Source organism: Ixodes scapularis, unplaced genomic scaffold, assembly GCF_016920785.2.
Source record: "Ixodes scapularis isolate PalLabHiFi unplaced genomic scaffold, ASM1692078v2 PGA_scaffold1__304_contigs__length_218370807, whole genome shotgun sequence".
In the NCBI taxonomy this organism is placed as follows: Eukaryota; Metazoa; Arthropoda; class Arachnida; order Ixodida; family Ixodidae; genus Ixodes; species Ixodes scapularis.
Window position 1 is genome coordinate 163,436,122 of NW_024609846.1, and position 23,979 is coordinate 163,460,100.

Below are 23,979 nucleotides of genomic sequence, written 5' to 3' on the forward strand. Positions count from 1 at the left end.
GGCATCTTTGGGCTTAAAGCAACAAACAGGTGGCAGGCAGCCAGAGTTGGGCTTCACTTCTGTTTGTACGGTTTTTACATATGACATCTTTGGTCATATAAAGCCAAAGAAGTTACCGATTTAGGCTTCGTTGCTGGTTCCTCGTTTCATACGTGCCATATTTCGATCGAGTCTGGGCACTTTGGTGATCAAGTGGCCAACCGGAGAAAAGCCATAAAAAAACCAAAAAAAAGTACTTTGGTGCTAAGTTACGCTTTGGAGCGAAACCTTATTAGACCTAAGTAAAGTAATTAGGATTACCAAAGTTGTGTCAAGTCAGGCGTTTTTGTATGCGTGCTACCTAGAACTGGACAGATTAGTTCTCTCTGGATAATGAATCCTAAGCGTGACCCAAAATAAGCGAACGCGAGTCTCAGCCGAATGTTACTGCAGGACCAGTGTCTAATCAATGCACTGTGTTGGTCCTTCGTTATACCCTCCAATGAGGTGTTGTAACTACGCTGTGTTGATAACTCAACAATGCGCCGCCACAACCTTCCTTCGTGTCCAAGCTTGAAACAGAACAAATCAAAATTTCCGAGCGTTCATCATTTCACTTTTCTTCTTGCTGGAGTGTGAATAAGAAATTTCCATCGCACCGAGGTACGGTAATTTTAATCAAAACGCATAAAGTTCAAAAGTATTATTTCATGCAATTCTCGGTAGCCAAAGTGTTTTTTTTTAAATGATTACCCAATATCTTTGATTGTTTTGAGATTTTCTTTGAATTATCCGAAGGGGACAACACAGCTTCGTTGGTACACTCTTAACAAAACAAAGTAAAACATCAGGATTTTATAATGAATATAGAGTAAATATATGCATTTATATACATTACATCCTCTACATAATAAATGCTGCACTGCAAAAGATTTTTGTTATCAACCTTTCGCCAGCACAAATATACTTTCGAGTAGCGCCCTCAAAAACAGCATTTTCAAGATGGCGTTAATTTGGCCATCTTAGAAAAGAAAATATGTCTGTGCAAGAGCAATGTGGTCAGACGGAGGAACAGTGAGGTGCACCCTCTTCTCCTCGCCATCTTCCTCTTTGATCCATTCCACAAGATACTTCTCGGGGTGAACTGCAAACAAAATGAAATATGAGAGCAACTTATAAATTCTATAAATAAAGAAGCGATGTGAAAGACAAGAATTCAGAAAAATCTACTGCGTGAATAGTTTTGTTTAGTCTGTGTGCTCGCGAATGTGAATGATAACACTATTGTGTATTTATAAAAATTCAACTTATTCACCCCAGTGAAAAACAGAATAGTAGAGGGCCTTACATCTGCAACTAAACAGTTTCTGTTGAAAGGTACCTACCCGCGAACGGTTAGGTGTTTCATGCTGTCTTTACAATGTTGAAATGAGATTATGTTAGGAAAATGATCGCGCACGCTGTGACATAGAGTTCTTTACTATATGGTATAACTCTCCTTGCAGTGCATTTATTGTTTTGGCAAGCGATAATTGTTTATGGAAGTGTATTTTGCGGAGTATTGCACTCGACAGGGCCGAGGTCTCTAGCTCTTGCATTTTTAAAGAATTGCACCTGCCGTATTTTCGGGGACTATATAGAGAGACTGTAGTACTTCTAAAGTTTTGAAATTTATATGTTATTACTCCGTCCGTTGAAGGTGGCCCAATGAGACAATCACTTCGATTTATCATACAGGGAATCAGAACAAAATGTGGTGAACGTACGAGGATCTCTTAAGTGACTCATACTTTTAATAGCATGCCAGAATCATCACTTGCTGTCACATCGAGGCTAAACCTTCAAAAAGCACGACAAAATTTAGATCAGTGATGTTTGACCGGTAAGCGATTGCTATTTCTTCCTAAAGATACATAGTTCTCCAGGATATACTTTCTATTGTTCTGTGGTTTTGATGTCCTTTTGTTACTTAAATATATAATTTCGGCGGGATAAGAAGATTTCATATTTTTATTACGTACTAAATTTACCATTAGACGGGCCGAGCCACGTACTCAAGCCCCCGAGGCTTACATTGGATCGCTATTGTTCTTCTTAAAAATGTGTCTCTTGCAATATATATATATATATATATATATATATATATATATATATATATATATATATATATATATATATATATATATGCACAGAAGTACTTGAAAGGGATGGTGAACCGAACATTTCAGTTTCTATAATAAGCGGCCTACTATCTTTGCACGAGTCACCAGCCCCTGGTGTGCGCGAGCACACGGAACAAGATTGACGTCATCATTTCCCCCATACACGCTTAATAAGCTCGAATGGGGAATATGTTGACGTCAATTTCGCTGCGTGTGCTCGCGCACCTCGGCAGTTGCTGACTCATGGAAAGATATTGCGCCGCTTATTATAGACACTGAAATGTTTGGTTCAACATCCCTTTAATAGGGGGCTTACACCGGTCCCAATACTTTCATGCCCCTTTAGTTCAAAGTCATAGGAACGGCAAAAACAAACTGTCATATATTTTGTTGTTTCCAAGAATTATTCTGAATATTAATCTACTATAAAATGACAGTGTGTTATATGTTTCTCGTCGCACTATCTCCTTGCTATGTTGTGTCGAGGCCACCTTCGATGGTTCCGGGCACTGAAGAAAAAAACAGCGTCGCCGAGTTGGTTCCATGCTCGCCTTTATTTTTGTGGTACCGGGCTCTAACCCGTTAGACGTCAAAATTTTTAGTACTTAATGTGTACGTGCTTCAGAAAAGTTTCACTCTGGTCTAGTATGAACATTCAAAACACGAGCTTTGCGGCTAGGTTCTGGTTATCAGATGATTGTCAACCTCCACACCGGCGTTGTTTAAACTAAACTAGATTCTTTTATTCACTACCTTACCTCAATAAATAATGTTGTTAATCGGCTACCTTCATAATTTACCTTTGGAAACACTTAGTTGCGGTTATGGTCTCGCTATCAATGTTAAAGACGCCGCGCCACGATACTTAGTAAGAATGTTTCGTACTTTGCAGAAGCTCACCGACACAACTGGAACCCAAGTATATTGTTACGGATCGCTTTTTTTGTTGCTGCCACTTCGTCCTTCTCCCGTCTACCACGCTTTTTTTCTACCCTTTCGTCCCGCTCGTTGCACCTCAATGGCCTACTGTCAAACTCTCCCCGCTCCTGGTTGACTGTCCGTCCTCGGCAGTCTGTCACCCATGCTGGTCTTGACTGCATGTCTGTCTTGACACTTACAGCTTCAGTTCACTGCGGTGATCCGGGAAGGTCCGGGATGCTTCTCGATGTGCATTGAGGTCTCGTAGCCGGTAGCTCATGAGTCCTGTTTGTCGAAGCACTTCGCAGGGTTCTTTTGTACTTTGGAAGTAGCTTGGTTGCTTTTCCTTTTCTTCTAACGGGACGGCGTAAAAGAACAAGGTCTCCTGGCACGATGGGGGATATTTGGTCGTCCTGTCGGTGATTGGTTAGCATCCGCTGCTGGGCTCTGGTCATTGCGACGCGAGCTCGGTGGCGAGCCTCATTGAGTCTGCCCTCAAAATGATCGCTCATTTCTTGCCTTCTACGGTTCCATGTGGTGGATAGCGTTGATTCCTGCGGCAGAACCGTAGTTCTACCGTACACCAGTTAAAAACTTGCGGTGGCTTAGCTCGGCTATGCCAGGATATACGTAGCGTGAGCTTATGCGCACAAAATGAGAGGCGCTATCAAGCGGCTCCGGTGCAGCGTCAGACTTGGCTACTGCCCAACGGAGGCGCACAGCCGGGCACGCAGCGGCGCCAGTGCGTTTACCGCGTCTATGACGTCACTCCTCTGGAATGCGCAGACCGGCGAGGCGGGCGCGGCGGCGGCGGAGCGCGTAGCGGCGGCGGCTCCGGCGCGCCAGCTGTGCGCCGTGTGACGTCACTGCTTCTTGCGCATGCGCAGCACGGAGCACGGAGCACGGCTCATTATGCGAGCCTTGCGAAACTGCTCAACCTCGGTTAGTGTAGCTCACGCTACAAAAGGGGTCGTCATGGTACTTGTTTGTTGCGGCGTGTTTAAAGCGAACGATGCATGTGGTACGTACACATCCCAATGGTCATGTGAAGCATTAAGATAAGCGTACAATATATCGGCGACAGTTCGATCAGCACGCTCGACGAGTCCGTTGGTTTGGGGATGCTAGGGTGCTGACTGGGCGTGGGGTATTCCATGAGTTACCGTCTCGTGTTTAAAAATTCGAGAGCTGAGTTCGCCGGTTAATGAGTACGGTGGGGGACACGCCGTGGCGAACTACGATGTGCTAACTCCACAATGTGATTCGCTCACCGTTGTAGGCAGGGCACGTAGTTCAATCCACTTGGTAAGGTGGTCAACAACAACAATAATAAAACGGTTATCCTTTTGTGATTTCGGAAATGCCCCTAAATGATCAAGTCCAATAGGTTCGAAAGCAGCTTGAGGTGGTTGAATCAGATGAATCTTGGTGAAAGGTGAAATACTGGGCAATTTCCTCCTTTGACATGATTCACAGGAAGCGACATACCTGAAACATATCTCCGGAATCCGTGCCGAAAATAGAGCTCGGAAAGTTTGGCCAGGGCCTTATCTCGACCTAGGGGACCCGCTGTGAGGTCATCGTGGAAGAGATTCAACACGGTAGCCCTCAGACAAGATGGAATCACCGGTAACCATTGTTGTTGACCGGAATTGCTGTGACAGAGTAGGCCATTTTCCACTCGTTATGCTCGAAGCAGTCGCCGTAAAATGTGTGTCGAAACTGGTAATGCCAGGTGCTGTACGATATCTTGTACTTCGTTAACTTGACATTGACTGTGACGTAGGTCGGAATTCGCGCCACAAAAACAAGTGTCAAACTCCCGAGCCTCAGGGACAGTGTCTAGTCGGTTGCGGGATAGATAGTCAGCGCCCTGATGACTACGTCCGCTACGACGTAGTCATCCGCCCAGCGTGCCAGTTTTGCCGTCAAGTCTCGTTTGCTCTGAAGCCAGGTCAATGCTGAATTATTTGTCACAACACAAAAATGGTGACCATAAAGGTAAGGGCGAAATTTCTGCACCGACCAGACAAGGGCCGAACATTCTAATCCAGATGGATGATTCTTCTCTTCTTGTTGTGTAAGCCGGCGACTTGCGTACGAATTACTCTTTGAGTACCGTCTGCAAATTCGTGAAGTAGTACAGCTCCAATTCCTTGCCCGCTAGCATCCGTGTGGAGAATTGTCTTTGACAAGGACGGGTCGAAGTGAGCAAGCACTGGGCCGTTTAGAAGGGCTTTCTTTAGGTCTTGAAACCAGGACTGCTCTTCGTTGCCCCATCGCCATGGTACGTTTTTCCGGAGTAAGTAATTCAAGGGGGCAGCGCGGGTAGCAAATTTAACAATAAAATGGTGGAAATATGACGCAAATTCCAAAAAGCTTCTGACGTCTTTGATAGTTGTTAGCGTCAAATATTCAAACAAAACCTCAAGCTTCGAGGGATCAGGTTTAACGCCGTTTTTGTTTACCACATGTCCTAAGTATCTGATCTCAATGAAGCCAAAAAAACACTTTTGAGGCTTCAGACGAAGGTTGGCATCACTTGTGGCTTCAAGTACGAGTGAGAACCCTCGAAGATGTTCTTCAAAAGTGTTTGTGTAGATAACAACGTCGTCCAAATACACCAGCGTCATTGTCCACTTCAGATTGCCCAAAACTTGGTCCATCAGTTTTTGAAATGTCGCTGGGGGATTGCAAACGCCAAAGGGAAGACGGTTGAATTTGTAGAGACCATCTGGTGTGATGAAGGCTGCTTTTCAGCGTCCCTTTTATCGAGTGGCACCTGCCAGTATCCCGACATCAAATCCAATGTTGTGGAGTATTCCGCTCCTTGCAGTCGGTCAAGGGTGTCATCAAGACGTGGAAGAGGGTAGACATCGAGCTTGGTTGTGCTATTAAGCTTCCTGTAATCTACACAAAACCGCACAGTGCCATCTTTCTTGCTAACACCACTGGTGATGACGATGGACTCGTTAATGGACTTGCCACACCGTGCTCGAGCATCTCAGTCACTTGCTGTTTGATGGTTTCACGCTCTGTTGGAGCTATTGGTCGGCTGTCACCGGTGCCAATGGTACGTGTTGCATACGGTGAGCATCCAAGTTCGTCCGGACTTGGGGCGATGCAGTGTCGATGTGACAACACTACCCTCTTGATTTTCTTTTTCTGCTCGCAACTCAATTCTGGTCCAAACTTAAATTGTTCGCACGGTAAACAATTATCCTGACTGTAAAAATGACACTCGTTATCTGACTCTATAGAAATACTCGCAAGTGTACTCCAACCTTCGCCAACGGTTGGAGTACACCAATCTGTTTCCCTGGATTGAGAGTGATGTCTTCGGTTCCTAGATTAACGACAAGAGCGACGAATTCTCCATTGGTACAAGCCACGAGTGTCCGGGGTGCAGCTAGTTCCTTTCCTGGTTTAGCACAGAGCTACGAGTCCAAAACAGCTTCACCGTAAACCTTTTTATTGTTTACAGTCAGGCGTTTCATTGAAGCAGTCTCGGCAGCTATTGTAGTAGAGTCTTTAACGCATAGGTTTAAGTCATCCGAGAGCGGTACTTGAGCACATATGATGTTGGTATATTGGGAGAAAAACTTTAGAAATAGGTGCCACTCTTCCACAGCGACGAGAGAAAACGAGCGAACGAGGCACACAAGCAACACTAAAATACTTTTGCATCGTGGAATGCTAGCGTCTGTTTCCACGGGTGGATGGGGAGTTTTGGTGGCCTTGTTTTGTTCGTGGTTCAGCTTAAAAAATCAGTTTTTCTGGAACCACTCATAACCCAGAATGACTAGAGAGACAGAATTCGACAAAATTATGAAGTCCACTAACGACGTCTCACCGAGCGTAGTGACCAGTAACTTCCCTTGTCTGCCGGTGAGAACTTTGACGCCGTTGGCTGTGAAAAGTTTTGGAACAATCCGGGAAACATTACAATCAGCTGGTACAAGCGTCGCGTCGATTATTTTATCCCCTGCTCCAGTATCGAGGAGGCTTTCTTGGGTCTTAACCCCTTGAATCTCCACTTGGGTAGTTGGACGACCAGTAAAACTCCTTGAAAGAGAGACGAGGGGGACTTGGTCTTTTATGCCCGGTCCCGCCCCTGTGGATCGGGATATGCGTATCCCGAAGCATCGTAACACTCTGCAGCCATGTGTCCTCGTCGTCCGTATTGAAAACAGCGCCTATTAGTGTTAACGCGTTAGTGACCTTCAGGTTATTGGCGTGCTCCAGGCGTCTCCAGATGAGTAGTTGGCTGTAACTGTGCCGGGCAAGAAGCCTGGGCGTTTGCGGTTGCCTTTTGGATGGCTGAGATTTCTAACGCCTTAGTGAAAGCCTCTCGAACAATCTTTGGCCCTCCAAGTCGAACAAATTTTTGAACTTCATTGTCCGCAATGGCGTCGACGAAGGCAGTAGTGCTGAGAAGGTGAAAAGATGTCGGCGGCAAATCCCACATATGATTTTCGAGGTAGGCACTCAACTTTTGTTGCCAAGACTTGGAGTGTTTTTCCCGGCTGTTGTCGACGGCAACGTAACTCGCCATAGCGGATGCGTTGTGGATGTTTATCGCCAAAGCGGTCTTCAAGTGCCGCTACCAACGTTTGGTAGGTTAGAGCTCTTGCTTGAAGTCGGGCCAATATCGCGATGGCTGGTCCCTGTAGTTGTGCCGCAAGAGCGTGAGTTGTTTCATCTTCGGACCATTGGTTTGCTTGAGCAACAATGTTAGCTTGCTCGAGGTAAAGGTGAAGTGGCACGCTACCATCGAAAAGCTTCAGTTTCAAACGAAGGGGATCCGAGGTGGCCGAAAATGTGCGTACCGTTACTGAGTCGGTCCGATTCTCCGAGTCTCTCCTTTCCTCCAACGTTATGATTCTTTGTCGAAGGTTTTCTTGCGCAGACGCAACGGGTTGCAGCTGCGCCAGGACCATAGCCGCCATCGTTTATTCGAAGCCCTGTCTCTGCTCCGCAAACAAATCCCTCAGTTGGGCGTAGGTAATTGGATCTTCAGCGATGCTGGTGTCCTCGGCAGAAGGGGAAAATTCGCCAGACCGGGCTTGTTGTCGTGTGGAGGGCATTTTTTTCCGCAAATCCCACTTCTGACACCGAAATGTTACAGATCGCCTCTTTCGCTGATGCCACTTCGTCCTTCTCCCGTTTACCACACTCTTTTTCTTCCTTTTCGTCCTGCTCGTTGTACCTAAATGTCATACTGCCACAATGTTCGCACGCAACGCCACTGACCAAGGAGCTTCTCTTTCGCCGCGTAATTTCAAGGATAACAGCGGACGGTTTCTTTCGGTCTCTCCTTCACCCCATTTGATGACGACGTCTTCAGGATCGCATTGTTGACACTGTCAGCAGTCCATCTCCGGGATTTTGTCACCACACTTTGCAATCCTCGTGGTTACGATATTTAAATGCGGCTCCAAAAGTGCACACGAGAACTGCGCGAGCATTTAGTTTTGGTTCTTGACAATCATTGTATTAACAGCATTCGGGTTGTAGCTCGTGCCCAATTGCTACAATAACGGGAACAGCCGAACATTAACATTTTGTTGACCTCAGTGCGTTCCCTATGTCACGCAAACTCCAGCGCCTGGTGATACACATTTTCGGCATATGATCTGCTCCAGGTCAAGTAGCCACTTTCCCATATTCCGAGTTGAGAGTTTGAACGCTGCTAAGTATTCTCGACTTTTTTATGCGACTGCCATTGCGTGGATATAAAAAAAAAACTCCCGCGTATTTCATGGCTTATTAATGTGAATAATTAATTCTATACAACATTTATTAAACGTACAAAAATTATTTCATCACCCCTCCATTTAGGCTTCGGGGCGGGATGCGCCGAAACTTGTAGAGGTTTCGGCGCATTCCGCTTCCTGGTGCTTTCCATTATTCATCAATAATATTTCCTAAATCATTTTTTAAACATAACAGTCATGTTTAAAAAAAAAGGCGTATCTTTAAACAAAAACTCGAGATCTAGTTTTTTTTTTTTTTTCGAATTCAGCATTTTTCTATATTATTGTTTCCCTTCAATTCAAATAAACGTATTAGCCACTGGAAAACAGGCTGACAGTAGGCAATCTCAGAGTGCAGTGTCGAATGTATTCCACAAAGGTTTAATGTAACTTATCCATTTTTCGTTAAAAAACAACCGCAGCTAGAGATTGCTGAACAAAAATATTGAGTATTCTGTTTTATAATTATTACGTTTCAGGTAAATACCCTTTGCGTGTAACTTTATAATTACCAATGAGGTACCACTAAAGAGCTGATCAACAACAATATTTTTTTAGTGAAGTTGATTTCTGCAGAGTTGCATAATCTCTAACATTATGGAATATCCATTTGTCGAGGCAGTTTATGCGGCGCTGCTGGGCATATTTTGGCCAGAGACACTTTGTGTTTATGGAGAGAACAAAGGTTAATTTATCTAGAACAAAGGTTAATTTATATCTTCACCCCAAGCGTTACGGCCCGACGAAACCGAAGCCTCCACAGTCACCTAAGACTGCATTGATGAACAGGTGTTCCATATACATAGAGTCTATACTTTTTTCAATAAGATTCACTTGAATCTGTATGAGTAAATAACATTTGAATCAGTGTTTTATAATCAAATTCAAATACTCAGTCCTCGCAAAGAAACAATATCTGGCCTTATGTGGAGTTGCAATAAACTCCTATTTAATTAAAATGGAAAACTTCACCCTCCCCAAAACCTTATTCCTTGATGAATAGCTTTCATTGGGCAGACGCACTTCTTCATTGTGGCGCGGCGCAAAATAAAAGCATCGCGGCCAGTGTGACATCATCTTTTTAAGGATGTAGCCTTGGGAAAGTCTCTCCAATGTATATTTTTACAAAAGAAAATTTAATATGCGTCTTTTCCAAACTGTTGTAACAAACACAGTCGGCTACCTGAGAGTTTGGGCGTCAGACCATTCAGCACAAAGTCGCTCTTTGTTATCTTCCTTGAGCCGGACACGGGAAGAAGTGTCTTCTTCAGTCCATATTTCTGAACTATTCCTTTGTCCAGTGAGACCTGAAAAATTGTATGCAATACGAAATCCAAGAAAAGTAATTAACATCTATCACAGGCTGTTTCTTGCACATTCTGACATAATATCAAGATATTTTTAGATTGCCCAATAAATAGAGATATGAGGAGCTAGTAGCAGATAATACAAATACACAGTAGGTGTACAGCGTGAGAGATAACTGCAAGAAATTACAGAAATGTACCCAATACGGTCTGCTTTAAATTCTAGTCTAAAATATACAGATACAAAAAAAAATGGTTCGATTTCAAGTTGGACATAAATGTGGAAGTTTTTGGATTTGACAAAAAATATATATTATAGTCCCATTCCCGCAATGAACAATAGCTACACGTTGAAAGTTAATAAAAACAGCTTGATTTTTGCACCCAATTCTCTCAGTTGTAATGAAAAAGTAAAAACGAAAACTATTTTTTTTTTGTGTGTGTAAATGTATAATACATGGCCTTTTTTCCCCTTTTACACTCAGCTGGTTCGGCATATTTTATGCCCAAAATAATAAAACTCCAAATATCGCTCTTTTCACGGTTTGGCGACAGATTTGGAACCTTCTATTTTAAGATTCATCTCATATTTTGCTTACTAAGAACTATACGCTTGTAGGCCAGTACATTCACTATCGACTTTAGGATAATAAAGCTTGGGCTTGGGTTTGGGCTAGTTTGTTGTACATAACTAAATGTGCTGCGAAGCGAAGTTCTACAGAACATACGCGTGACCAGAAAATAAAAGGAAGACAATGAGTTACATGGAGACGAGGTTGGTTGGTTGGTAAAAACTTTATTGAGTTGGTAAAAACTTTATTGTGGAGACGAGGAGAAACACCACGTCCATGCATAAAATTTCACATTCGTAAGTTTAAAAAAAAAACACGAAAACCTGAGAAATAATGAAAAATGTCATCATGACGATGCGTGGACTTTCGATGTTTGTGGTGTTGTTTCCTATTCTGATATACGTTTGGTAAACAGAAATACATGCAGAGGGCATTGCGAATGTTTTGTATTTTGATTAGCACCACTAATCTGCACTGCGCATGCTTCGTATTTTGATTTGCGCCCCTACTCCGGCGTGGTGTCAGCAGTAAAATTTATTGCTGTTTACGCGTGGTTTGCCCGTTACTCTGGTTGCGCGGGGTCTGTTCAACAAGGGCAGGGACCGGTTCGCCGTCAAACGAGGGAAACATTTGGACACTAATTTCGAGAAGCAATTGCTGTTAAGTTAAAGTATGAAGTAAAAAAACGTACTTTTTAATTTTATGCAATAAAACTTGGTGATGGGCGTTTTCTAGTTTTTCTAAATTTTTCGTGTCATAAAAAAGTAACTGAAAGGTAACGTCGTTACTTTCACAAGTAGCTGTAACTGTAACGAGTTACTATTTTGTTGCGGTATCTGTAACGGTAACTTCGCAACTTTTTTCTGAAAGTAACTGTAACTTTAACTAATTTTTTAAAAGTAACTTACCCAAGACTGCTAGCGACGTCGTCGACTAAAAAGATCACGTGGCGAGCGATAGTCGCCGCTAGGTGAGCGCTTGGTATTCACCGGCCGTGTGTAGGGCCTAGTCGCCCCGCGCGACTAAGAAATTGACTAATAAATCTTATTCATGGGGTAGGGCTAGTTTAGCCGGTGTTTAGCGGGTGACTATACGGCTCAGCGCCATGGCCGACTCGTATTGCCCCTGACCGCCAGCGCTAACGAAGCACTTACTGTCTCGGAACGCTGGGGGACACATGTATAAAGAATTGGAGGAGCAAATATTGTGTAAATTTCCATGTTCCATGGCCAGAGATACCGCAAAAGCGATCTCAACAGGGCGCTGGACGGCGAGAAAAACGCATTTACGGGCGCTTCCGTATTTGTTTATGTCGCTGGCAATGCGGCTTCCGTATTTCTTTCTTGTGTTTCTTTTAATTTTTCCTTGTAAACCTCTGTCTCGGCCAATTAGTCTCTCATTGTAACTTTTTTCTTCCTGATCAACATTTAAATATTAATTTTTATACGGTAAAATACCCATTTACGCAGCGGCGTTTAAGTTCGCGTGCGCGTGACATATATCGTTTTATGTCCCTTCCGCTTCTTAGTTCTGACTCCCGCTCGCTTCGCGCTCGTGAATACCGCAGAGAGAGGCGGACACCAGCACGAACTTCAAGGTCCCTTCTTGCACCACAGAAACCGAACGCAGATCAGAACAGGAAACAACACCACAAACATCGAAAGTCCACGCATCTTCATGATGACATTTTTTTATTATTTCTCAGATTTTCGTTTTTTCCGAACTCACGCATGACAAAACTCATGCATGGAAGAGAAGAGAGAAAAAAACAATAAACAGTTAGTCTGCGCCCATTCCTGTACGGTGTGTTTCGCCTCACCTCCATGTAGCTCATTGTTTTGCTTTCATTTTCTGGTCACACGCATGTTCTGTAGAATTTCGCACCGCACCACATTTAGTTATAGGCTTTAGTATAATTAAGATTCACTAAATTATTTAGATACAGTTTTAAATTTCGTCAAAAATTTAATTTAGCAAATTTAATTTAGTAAAATGCAGAGCCCTTTTACTTCACGTAAGGATGGGGGACCAGCGAAGCTGTCATCTTTAGGACGTCTAGGAAGATGCCTAGAGGACGACATCTAGGACGACCTCAAGGACGACGCCAAGTGGACGCCGTCTAGGACGACCTCAAGGGTGACTTTTAGGACGACCTTGAGGACGACGCCTAGTGGACGACGCTTAGGACGGCCTCAAAGACGACCCCAAGGACGACGTCTAGGACGACCTCACGGATGACTTCTAGGACGACCTCAAGGACGACTTTTCGGACGACCGCAAGGACGACCTCAAGGATGACTTTAAGGACGACCACTAGGACGACCTCAAGGACGACGTCTAGAACGACCTCAGGGACGACTTCTCGGACGACCGCAAGGACAACCTCAAGGATGACTTTAAGGACGACCATAGGACGACCTCAAGGACGACGTCTAGAACGACCTCAGGGACGACTTCTCGGACGACCGCAAGGACGACCTCAAGGATGACTTTAAGGACGACCACTAGGACGACCTCAAGGACGACGTCTAGAACGACCTCAGGGACGACTTTTCGGACGACCGCAAGGACGACCTCAAGGATGACTTTAAGGACGACCACTAGGACGACCTCAAGGACGACGTCTAGAACGACCTCAGGGACGACTTTTCGGACGACCGCAAGGACAACCTCAAGGATGACTTTAAGGACGACCACTAGGACGACCTCAAGGACGACGTCTAGAACGACCTCAGGGACGACTTCTCGGACGACCGCAAGGACAACCTCAAGGATGACTTTAAGGACGACCACTAGGACGACCTCAAGGACGACGTCTAGAACGACCTCATGGACGACTTCTCGGACGACCGCAAGGACGACCTCAAGGATGACTTTAAGGACGACCACTAGGACGACCTCAAGGACGACGTCTAGAACGACCTCAGGGACGACTTCTCGGACGACCGCAAGGACGACCTCAAGGATGACTTTAAGGACGACCACTAGAACGACCTCAAGGACGACGTCTAGAACGACCTCAGGGACGACTTCTCGGACGACCGCAAGGACGACCTCAAGGATGACTTTAAGGACGACCACTAGGACGACCTCAAGGACGACCGCAAGGACGACCTCAAGGATGACTTTAAGGACGACCATTAGGACGACCTCAAGGACAACGTCTAGAACGACCTCAGGGACGACTTTTCGGACGACCGCAAGGACGACCTCAAGGATGACTTTAAGGACGACCACTAGGACGACCTCAAGGACGACGTCTAGAACGACCTCAGGAACGACTTTTCGGACGACCGCAAGGACGACCTCAAGGATGACTTTAAGGACGACCACTAGGACGACTTCAAGGACGACGTCTAGAACGACCTCAGGGACGACTTCTCGGACGACCGCAAGGACGACCTCAAGGATGACTTTAAGGACGACCACTAGGACGACCTCAAGGACGACGTCTAGAACGACCTCAGGGACGACTTCTCGGACGACCGCAAGGACGATCTCAAGGATGACTTTAAGGACGACCACTAGGACGACCTCAAGGACGACGTCTAGAACGACCTCAGGGACGACTTTTCGGACGACCGCAAGGACGACCTCAAGGATGACTTTAAGGACGACCACTAGGACGACCTCAAGGACGACGTCTAGAACAACCTCAGGGACGACTTCTCGGACGACCGCAAGGACGACCTCAAGGATGACTTTAAGGACGACCACTAGGACGACCTCAAGGACGACGTCTAGAACGACCTCAGGGACGACTTTTCGGACGACCACAAGGACGACCTCAAGGATGACTTTAAGGACGACCACTAGGACGACCTCAAGGACGACGTCTAGAACGACCTCAGGGACGACTTTTCGGACGACCGCAAGGACGACCTCAAGGATGACTTTAAGGACGACCACTAGTACGACCTCTAGGACGACGTCTAGAACGACCTCAGGGACGACTTTTCGGACGACCGCAAGGACGACCTCAAGGATGACTTTAAGGACGACCACTAGTACGACCTCAAGGACGACGTCTAGAACGACCTCAGGGACGACTTTTCGGACGACCGCAAGGACGACCTCAAGGATGACTTTAAGGACGACCACTAGGACGACCTCAAGGACGACGTCTAGAACGACCTCAGGGACGACTTCTCGGACGACCGCAAGGACGACCTCAAGGATGACTTTAAGGACGACCACTAGGACGACCTCAAGGACGACGTCTAGAACGACCTCAGGGACGACATCTCGGACGACCGCAAGGACGACCTCAAGGATGACTTTAAGGACGACCACTAGGACGACCTCAAGGACGACGTCTAGAACGACCTCAGGGACGACTTCTCGGACGACCGCAAGGACGACCTCAAGGATGACTTTAAGGACGACCACTAGGACTACCTCAAGGACGACGTCTAGAACGACCTCAGGGACGACTTCTTGGACGACCGCAAGGACGACCTCAAGGATGACTTTAAGGACGACCACTAGGACGACCTCAAGGACGACGTCTAGAACGACCTCAGGGACGACTTTTTGGACGACCGCAAGGACGACCTCAAGGATGACTTTAAGGACGACCACTAGGACGACCTCAAGGACGACGTCTAGAACGACCTCAGGGACGACTTCTCGGACGGCCGCAAGGACGACCTCAAGGATGACTTTAAGGACGACTACTAGGACGACCTCAAGGACGACGTCTAGAACGACCTCAGGGACGACTTCTTGGACGACCGCAAGGACGACCTCAAGGATGACTTTAAGGATGACCACTAGGACGACCTCAAGGACGACGTCTAGAACGACCTCAGGGACGACTTCTTGGACGACCGCAAGGACGACCTCAAGGATGAGTTTAAGGACGACCACTAGGACGACCTCAAGGACGACGTCTAGAACGACCTCAGGGACAACTTCTCGGACGACCGCAAGGACGACCTCAAGGATGACTTTAAAAACGACCACTAGGACGACCTCAAGGACGACGTCTAGGACGACCTCAGGGACGACTTCTAGGACGACCGCAAGGACGACCTCAAGGACGACTTTAAGGACGACCACTAGGACGACCTCAAGGACGACGTCTAGAACGACCTCAGGGACGACTTCTTGGACGACCGCAAGGACGACCTCAAGGATAACTTTAAGGACGACCACTAGGACGACCTCAAGGACGACGTCTAGAACGACCTCAGGGACGACTTCTCGGACGACCGCAAGGACGACCTCAAGGATGACTTTAAAAATGACCACTAGGACGACCTCAAGGACGACGTCTAGAACGACCTCAGGGACGACTTCTTGGACGACCGCAAGGACGACCTCAAGGATGACTTTAAGGACGACCACTAGGACGACCTCAAGGACGACGTCTAGGACGACCTCAGGGACGACTTCTAGGACGACCGCAAGGACGACCTCAAGGATGACTTTGAAAACGACCACTAGGACGACCTCAAGGACGACGTCTAGAACGACCTCAGGGACGACTTCTTGGACGACCGCAAGGACGACCTCAAGGATGACTTTAAGGACGACCACTAGGACGACCTCAAGGACGACGTCTAGAACGACCTCAGGGACGACTTCTCGGACGACCGCAAGGACGACCTCAAGGATGACTTTAAGGACGACCACTAGGACGACCTCAAGGACGACATCTAGAACGACCTCAGGGACGACTTTTCGGACGACCGCAAGGACGACCTCAAGGATGACTTTAAGGACGACCACTGGGACGACCTCAAGGACGATGTCTAGAACGACCTCAGGGACGACTTCTCGGACGACCGCAAGGACGACCTCAAGGATGACTTTAAGGATGACCACTAGGACGACCTCAAGGACGACGTCTAGAACGACCTCAGGGACGACTTCTTGGACAACCGCAAGGACGACCTCAAGGATGACTTTAAGGACGACCACTAGGACGACCTCAAGGACGACGTCTAGAACGACCTCAGGGACGACTTCTCGGACGACCGCAAGGACGACCTCAAGGATGACTTTAAAAACCACCACTAGGACGACCTCAAGGACGACGTCTAGAACGACCTCAGGGACGACTTCTTGGACGACCGCAAGGACGACCTCAAGGATGACTTTAAGGACGACCACTAGGACGACCTCAAGGACGACGTCTAGGACGACCTCAGGGACGACTTCTAGGACGACCGCAAGGACGACCTCAAGGATGACTTTAAAAAATGAAAGCCGCTTACAACTCCCTGTAACGCCGAATTAGAGCGCAGCTCTTGAGGAGGAGGAGGGAAGGGCACTGGGGGGGGGGGGGGGTTAAACTAACCAGGGGGGGGGGTCACGTTACCTTGGGGGTCACGTGACCCCCAATGCCGATGATGTCATCACTGATATCACTGATGACGTCATCAGTGACGATGACGATGCGGGTACCGATGACGTCATTAGTGACGTCACTGATGACTTCACCAGTGATGATGACGATGACAATGCGAATGTCGGTGACGTCATCAGTGACGTCGCTGATGACGTCATCAGTGATGATGACGATGACGATGCGGATGCCGGTGACGACATCAGTGACGTCACTGATGACGTCATCAGTGATGATGACGATGACAATGCGGATGTCGGTGACGTCATCAGTGATGATGACGATGACGATGTGGATGCCGGTGACGTCATCAGTGATGATGACGATGACGATGTGGATGCCGGTGACGTCATCAGTGATGATGACGATGACGATGTGGATGCCGGTGACGTCATCAGTGACGATGACGGTGACGATGCGGATGCCGGTGACGTCATCAGTGATGATGACGATGACGATGTGGATGCCAGTGACGTCATCAGTGATGATGACGATGACGATGTGGATGCCGGTGACGTCATCAGTGATGATGACGATGACGATGCGGATGCCGGTGACGTCATCAGTGATGACGATGACGATGTGGATGCCGGTGACGTCATCAGTGATGATGACGATGACGATGTGGATGCCGGTGACGTCATCAGTGACGATGACGTCATCGGGGGGTCACGCGACATCGGCGGGGGTCACGTGACCTCGAGGAGGGGGCCACGTGACTTCGGGGGGTCACGTGACCCCCCACGAGGTCACGTGACCTTGGTGGGGGGCTCGCGCGGTGCATTATGGGACATTTCCCATGATGAACCGCGCGGTTACGCCGACGCCGACGGCGACGGCGACGGCGACGGCGACGGCGACGCCGACGCCGACGGCGACGCCGCTCAAGCGGGAAACGGGCCCCTAAGAGCTGCGCTCTAAAACGACCACTAGGACGACCTCAAGGACGACGTCTAGAACGACCTCAGGGACGACTTCTTGGACGACCGCAAGGACGACCTCAAGGATGACTTTAAGGACGACCACTAGGACGACCTCAAGGACGACGTCTAGAACGACCTCAGGGACGACTTCTCGGACGACCGCAAGGACGACCTCAAGGATGACTTTAAGGACGACCACTAGGACGACCTCAAGGACGACGTCTAGAACGACCTCAGGGACGACTTTTCGGACGACCGCAAGGACGACCTCAAGGATGACTTTAAGGACGACCACTGGGACGACCTCAAGGACGATGTCTAGAACGACCTCAGGGACGACTTCTCGGACGACCGCAAGGACGACCTCAAGGATGACTTTAAGGACGACCACTAGGACGACCTCAAGGACGACGTCTAGAACGACCTCAGGGACGACTTCTTGGACGACCGCAAGGACGACCTCAAGGATGACTTTAAGGACGACCACTAGGACGACCTCAAGGACGACGTCTAGGACGACCTCAGGGACGACTTCTAGGACGACCTCTAGGCATTGTCCTCGAGGACGACTTCTAGGACGACGCCTAAAGAAATTCAGCCTTTACACTCTGGTGAAAACCAGAGTGGAAAGGTTGCCACCATCTATGAGCGACGGCGGCAACCAGACAACCGGCAATCCGGTTGTCTGGTTGCTGCCGTCGCTCATAGATGGCGGTAGCTGTCCAGAGTTTTGAGTCGGCATTTGTTTTCCCGCTGTAAAAATGTCTGCCCCTTCCACTCCGCTGTTCGGACGCCACTGGCTAAGCAAGTTTTTTTTTGTTTTTTTAGGGGGGATTTTTTTTAGGACACTGTGGTCGGGTTGCATATTTTTATTATCACAGTTATCATAAATATTACCAGTTTTTCTCTCATCGAGTTTGCATTTCTCTCCACGTCGTGTTCTTTTGCCTCCCAAAGTGCGTACCGACTCGACCTTAACAGAAGTTAAAAACCACGAGATGGCAAACTTTCTTTTTGCAGCTATCATTCCAGTTCTCTGCTCGAGGCTTTTACATTCGAATTTGCTCGTGTTCAGTTTTATCATTGGTTCTCGTTCACATATTTGAACGGCTCTCTTTACAAAGACTATCGTAAATCAATAAATCAATCAAAGTTTATTGAGTTAACCGTCGAGGAATACAGTTGCCTGGGGGCCGTCACAAAAGGCATTGACATGCCTGACAAGGAGAGAGTCCCCCCCCCCCCCCCCTCACAGCCAGACCATCCAGCATGCCCGAAAAAAAAAATGACTGACAGAGGAGGTTTTATCTCCGTGAAAAAGAAAGGAGAGGTGGATGTTTTGAGGTCAGCCATGCCCCCTGACAGCGCTGCTGCGATGAGAAATAGTGACGTGCTGTGGCCGAAATTGCTTCGCACGTCTGGTTGAAACTTTTTGGCGGGTTGTGTCAGTAATTTGAGCTCAAGTTTGTGCCCAAGAGCAGTTTCTGTGGATGCTAAACTCAGGGTCATAAAGGAGAGAATTCCTGGGGGCTAACTAAACACGGCACCACGAAGATTCCTGACGGCCAATAGCTCGAATTTCCAAAGAATGAAGCTTAAGAGAAAGGACAAACTGGACGTCGCAATCAATTAAAATATTGCTTTTAGGAAATTATCTACTGCTTATTACAAAAAAAAAACTAAGTGAAATGAGTCTTCTAAGCTTATTGCTCATGCTTCGCGTGTGGTGAGCTGTTGCTCAATGTGTGTCAAGATTTTGCCAAGTCCTCTTTCAACAGGGAGGGATGGCATCTTTAGATACTCCCGTCTGTTGGCGTACGGTAATCCTCAATTAATTTCGAAGCGTTAAAATACCTCCGCTAAATATGGACAAAACTGCAGGCTCACTTTGGTGCGTAGAAATGTCGACATGTTACCGTGGGTAGATTAGCGATAGGACTAAGTCACTAAGTACTTTAAGAACTACAAATGAATAATCTTCAATGTTCTATTCAAAACAAAACATAGAACATGGCACAAAAGTCATCTGCAAGAAAGTTGTGGTCAAAATATATATGTTAAGGCCTATTGCGAAGACATACCCGAAGTTTCAGAAAGCCAAAACAGAGGTAGTCATATTATAATCACTCCCGGAGGGGGGATTGAACCCAGAACCCCTCTGTTCTGCAGCACGAGCTTTAGCTCCAAGCTGTGGTGCATCAAGACACTCGGCCACCGATTTCCCTTTATGAACAAAATGGGTACACCAAAAAAATATCAAAGTAAAAACGGACATTTTATTAAAGCGGGTTCACATTACGTCTATTTTTATCTTTTGACAACATATAAAAGGTTGTATAAATTAGTTTATGAAATTAAATTAAACTATAGTTGAACCAGTCGATACACATGCAGAGGCCTAGAGGCGTATATTATTTAGTAAGCACCATTTACGATGAATCCTAAGATACAACACTTCCAATAGGTCTATAAAAACGTCGACGGTACGATATTTGGAATTTTCTTATTCCTGGCATAAAATATTCCAAATCAGTTTAGTTTCATGACAAAAGGGGCCATGCGTCAGACATTTACTAGAAAAATTAATAGGAATGTTTATATTTTGATCTATTTATAACAAGCAACAGAACTAGGTAGGAAAACTCAAGCAGCCATAACGTAGCATTTCACCTTGCTCCACTTATTAATTTATATCAAGAAAACTATTTCTTTTAAAAAATTTCAAAAGAGTGGTTAAGTTATCACAAAAAAAAGGGGGGGGGGCAATACTATATATCGTTAGGCTATTCAAAATACACATTCCGATCCGCGTTTTCCATTCCAAACTAAACTACACAACCCCTTCTTTTATATATAACTTTTTCAAAAACGCATCGAGCAACACCGGTGGTCACCATTTCTCGGGCACGAAGCGTATTGTTAAATCCGAGTTCTCGCCGAACGATGAAGCTGCACTCAATCTCAATATGAGCAGAGCCCATCATCGCCAAGCGTTAGCTCGGTTCTCGTGTTCAACATAGCCCAGAAGGTATGCCTAACAATGGCAGACTCCGAAAATTAGTGAATAAACTACTATGGCACGCAATTCTCAAAAGGGTCTATTACTTCTTTATATTTTGTGCTCTTCAAATATATATTTTTTTTTCTTTTTTTTTTGTGAAAGAAGGTTAACGCTTACCTGCGACACGAAGACAGCTGAGTTTTTCCTAGTTGAGATTCCACAGGCACCAAACATTTTCCGTAGCATCATAGGTTCTGCATTTGGGATGGAGGCATTTGCCAGACCTAGTAAAGAAACCTAAGCTCAGTATGGCACAAATGAAAATACACCCATCAATAACCTTAGACACTAAAGTCGTTGATGGAAGAAACCATAAACTAGCAGGGCGTTTCGGAGTTAAAAGTAATATATGCGATGATTAAGGTGTTGTTAGAGGCTCACCAGCTGTACGTGCGCGCGCGTGTTTGTGATTGACTGGAGGGAACTTGACGAATCATTTTCGCAGACATGTGGCTACCAAGACAACGCCGACACTTAGATATTTAGCTTTTTTTTTTTTTTTAAGTTTCCTAAAGGATAAAATACGAAGGATGAAACGAGAACGGGTCAAATGCGGCGGGTACAAACGAGAAGGGCGTTTTGAGAGGGGTTATTTTAAGAAGTTTCATATGAGAAGGTCAAAACGAGTAGGGGCTCGAACAATGAACACCTGCGCGGGTAGCTTGCCTGCGTGCGCCCGAGTTCACTCGTCGACTCGACGGACAAAAGATGCGTGGTCTTTTCCTCTAACCCCCATTCGCGACCTTTTTGTCTCTCCAGTCGACGATGACACAGGCCCCGTGAACCGTGCCTCTCGCTCAGCCGCTTTGTGTTTGGGGAACCATTTTTCTTGAATAATTGTCCCGTATAGCTTTACTACTTGTACAGTTTCAGTCAGCGAATGACTTCGGCATGACCGTCGTTTTCAGAGTGTCCTTCGGCAACGCGCCTTTATATGCTAGGCCCTTGAGTGCACCCTAATCCCCAGGTGATAAGAGTAATAGGTAGACAGTACAAACCTATCTGTGCACTGATGATCTGCCCTCCCTTGATCACAAGCTCAGGCTTTGCACCAAACAACGCCGGCTTCCAGAGCACGAGGTCTGCCATTTTTCCTGGCTACACCACGAAAAACATATTAAAGTTCTGGGATGGTCATGCAGAAAATATTTATTAATATCTTATGAATGGTATAAATACTGCGATGTAGCACGCTAATATTATGTTTAATTAAAGCAGACCGCACAAAATGCGAAAATTTGGAACTCTTCAACACAGAAATATGTCCGCTGCTAGATTAATAAAAACATATTTGTTATCCCGTTATAGGCTTCCCCAGTTAACAACCCCCGAGCTCTAAGAATACAGTGTTCTACGCAAAGAAAATGAACTGCGTGTCGTTGGAAAGCGTCTCGCGAGAGGACGTATTTTTTATCGAACCTAATAGATTACTAAGTAAGACTGATTGGCAAGCTTTCTAAATGTCCATTTAAAGGCCGGGGTTTCACTCAAAAGTTCCAAATCAACTCGAGAAATAATCGATTGAGGCATTTCTAGCATAGGACGTTTCAAAAGCTTATTTTTACTGGTCTATAAAAACTGGAAAAACAATACGTGAAACGCGCCCTTGTTCCGCGATTAGAGCAGGCGCGCTGTCAGGTAGTACTTTCTTTTATTCGCGGGCATTTTTCTTACGCTGGGAAAAAGAAGCAAGCAAAGAATATTATGTTGCAACTACCTAAATATGATGTTTTCTGTTTTTCGGTCTTCTGTTTTTTTGGGGGGGTTATAGAATGATAGTTACATTACCCTCTCTCCCATTGTACCAGAACCCTAAAAAACGAAAACGATCATGCACATAAAGCGAACGAGGAGTGTCTTAAAATGAGAGGTTATCGCGCTTTCTGCAAATAATTTGCTAGGAAATATATCTGAGTGAGACAAAATCCAATGGCCATAAAACCGTAAGCATTTAAGTAGTCGCAACGGCTAAACGCGCACAGTCTCAGTATTTTTCACTTTGAATTAGGAGGGGTGGTGGCCGCCATCTATTGTAAATCTGTCGAGACAACGAAGACACTTTTCGTTGTCGGGCTGCTAGCAGTGTATAGTATTGTTTCTTTGGACTGAGTGATTTGTTAGAGGAAACGCACCTTTGAAGGCCAAACCCTTTCTTTGTGTTTAGTAGTGATTTCACCTACGTTCGCCGGGTGGCGGTGGTTATGCTAGAATGAGACCCTTTGTGTGAGTGTCCCACAGCCGAGGTCAAGGGAGATAAGAGAAGGTTTACCCAAGTGTCACTGTCCTCTTGTCATCTGTGTATTTTTTTTTTTTTTTTTTTTTGTAGAGACGGCGTTGGAGATGGGGTATATAAAGCGCGTTGGAAATAAACTTTGCAGCTGAGTTTGAGACGTTGCCTCCTCTTTTACTACCTTCTGTTGTGTTCTCTTTTCTGCCCCAGTCTCAGGTTTACAATCATGGTCACACTCTTCTCTGTTTTGGTGAATCCGGTATTCCGGTACGTCGGCGGCAACCCTCTCTTTCGCCACGCAAAGAGAAAGGGTTAACAGCGTCGACAGCGCGATGTCCATAAGTTCTCTCGGATGGGGGTTTCGAGACCACTCGACGAGGAATTCACGCTGCAGGCACGTTGTCTAATGTAAGTGAGCGAAGTACAATGCATTATCTTGGTAAAGTATTTTAGTTCTGCTTGTTTGAGGCTGCGTTCAGAGCTTGGAGCACTTTGAGACCTTAGTGTTCTTCGATCTGCGAAAAGCCCCTTTTGTATCCAAAGGAATCGCGAGGGGGTAGAGGGGTTTATCAAGCTCGATGATCTATCAATTCAATTGACTGATGCTGCTGAGTTGTTACGTCATACACCCATTGTGATATTTGCAGACTTGGACGTAGTTCAACTACTCTACTCAAACTACTGTAGTTTAACTACTTTTTCGAGTAACTTGGTAACTT

General features: G+C 46.2%; 1 protein-coding gene across 4 annotated transcripts in view; it reads right to left on the reverse strand.

The window, feature by feature from the left end:
* Positions 1-635: 635 nt before the first annotated feature.
* Positions 636-23,979, reverse strand: part of LOC8051728 (urease subunit alpha) — a 286,808-nt gene continuing 263,464 nt past the window's right edge. For all 4 annotated transcript variants that reach the window (XM_042290983.1, XM_042290985.1, XM_042290986.1 and 1 more), the window contains 4 exons: positions 22,029-22,128; positions 21,148-21,254; positions 9,999-10,122; positions 636-1,123 (listed from right to left, as the gene is read on the reverse strand). In XM_042290983.1, coding sequence (XP_042146917.1) covers positions 1,002-1,123; positions 9,999-10,122; positions 21,148-21,254; positions 22,029-22,128 — 453 coding nt within the window. In that variant the 3' untranslated portion in view covers positions 636-1,001. The remainder of the gene's footprint in view (positions 1,124-9,998; positions 10,123-21,147; positions 21,255-22,028; positions 22,129-23,979) is intronic.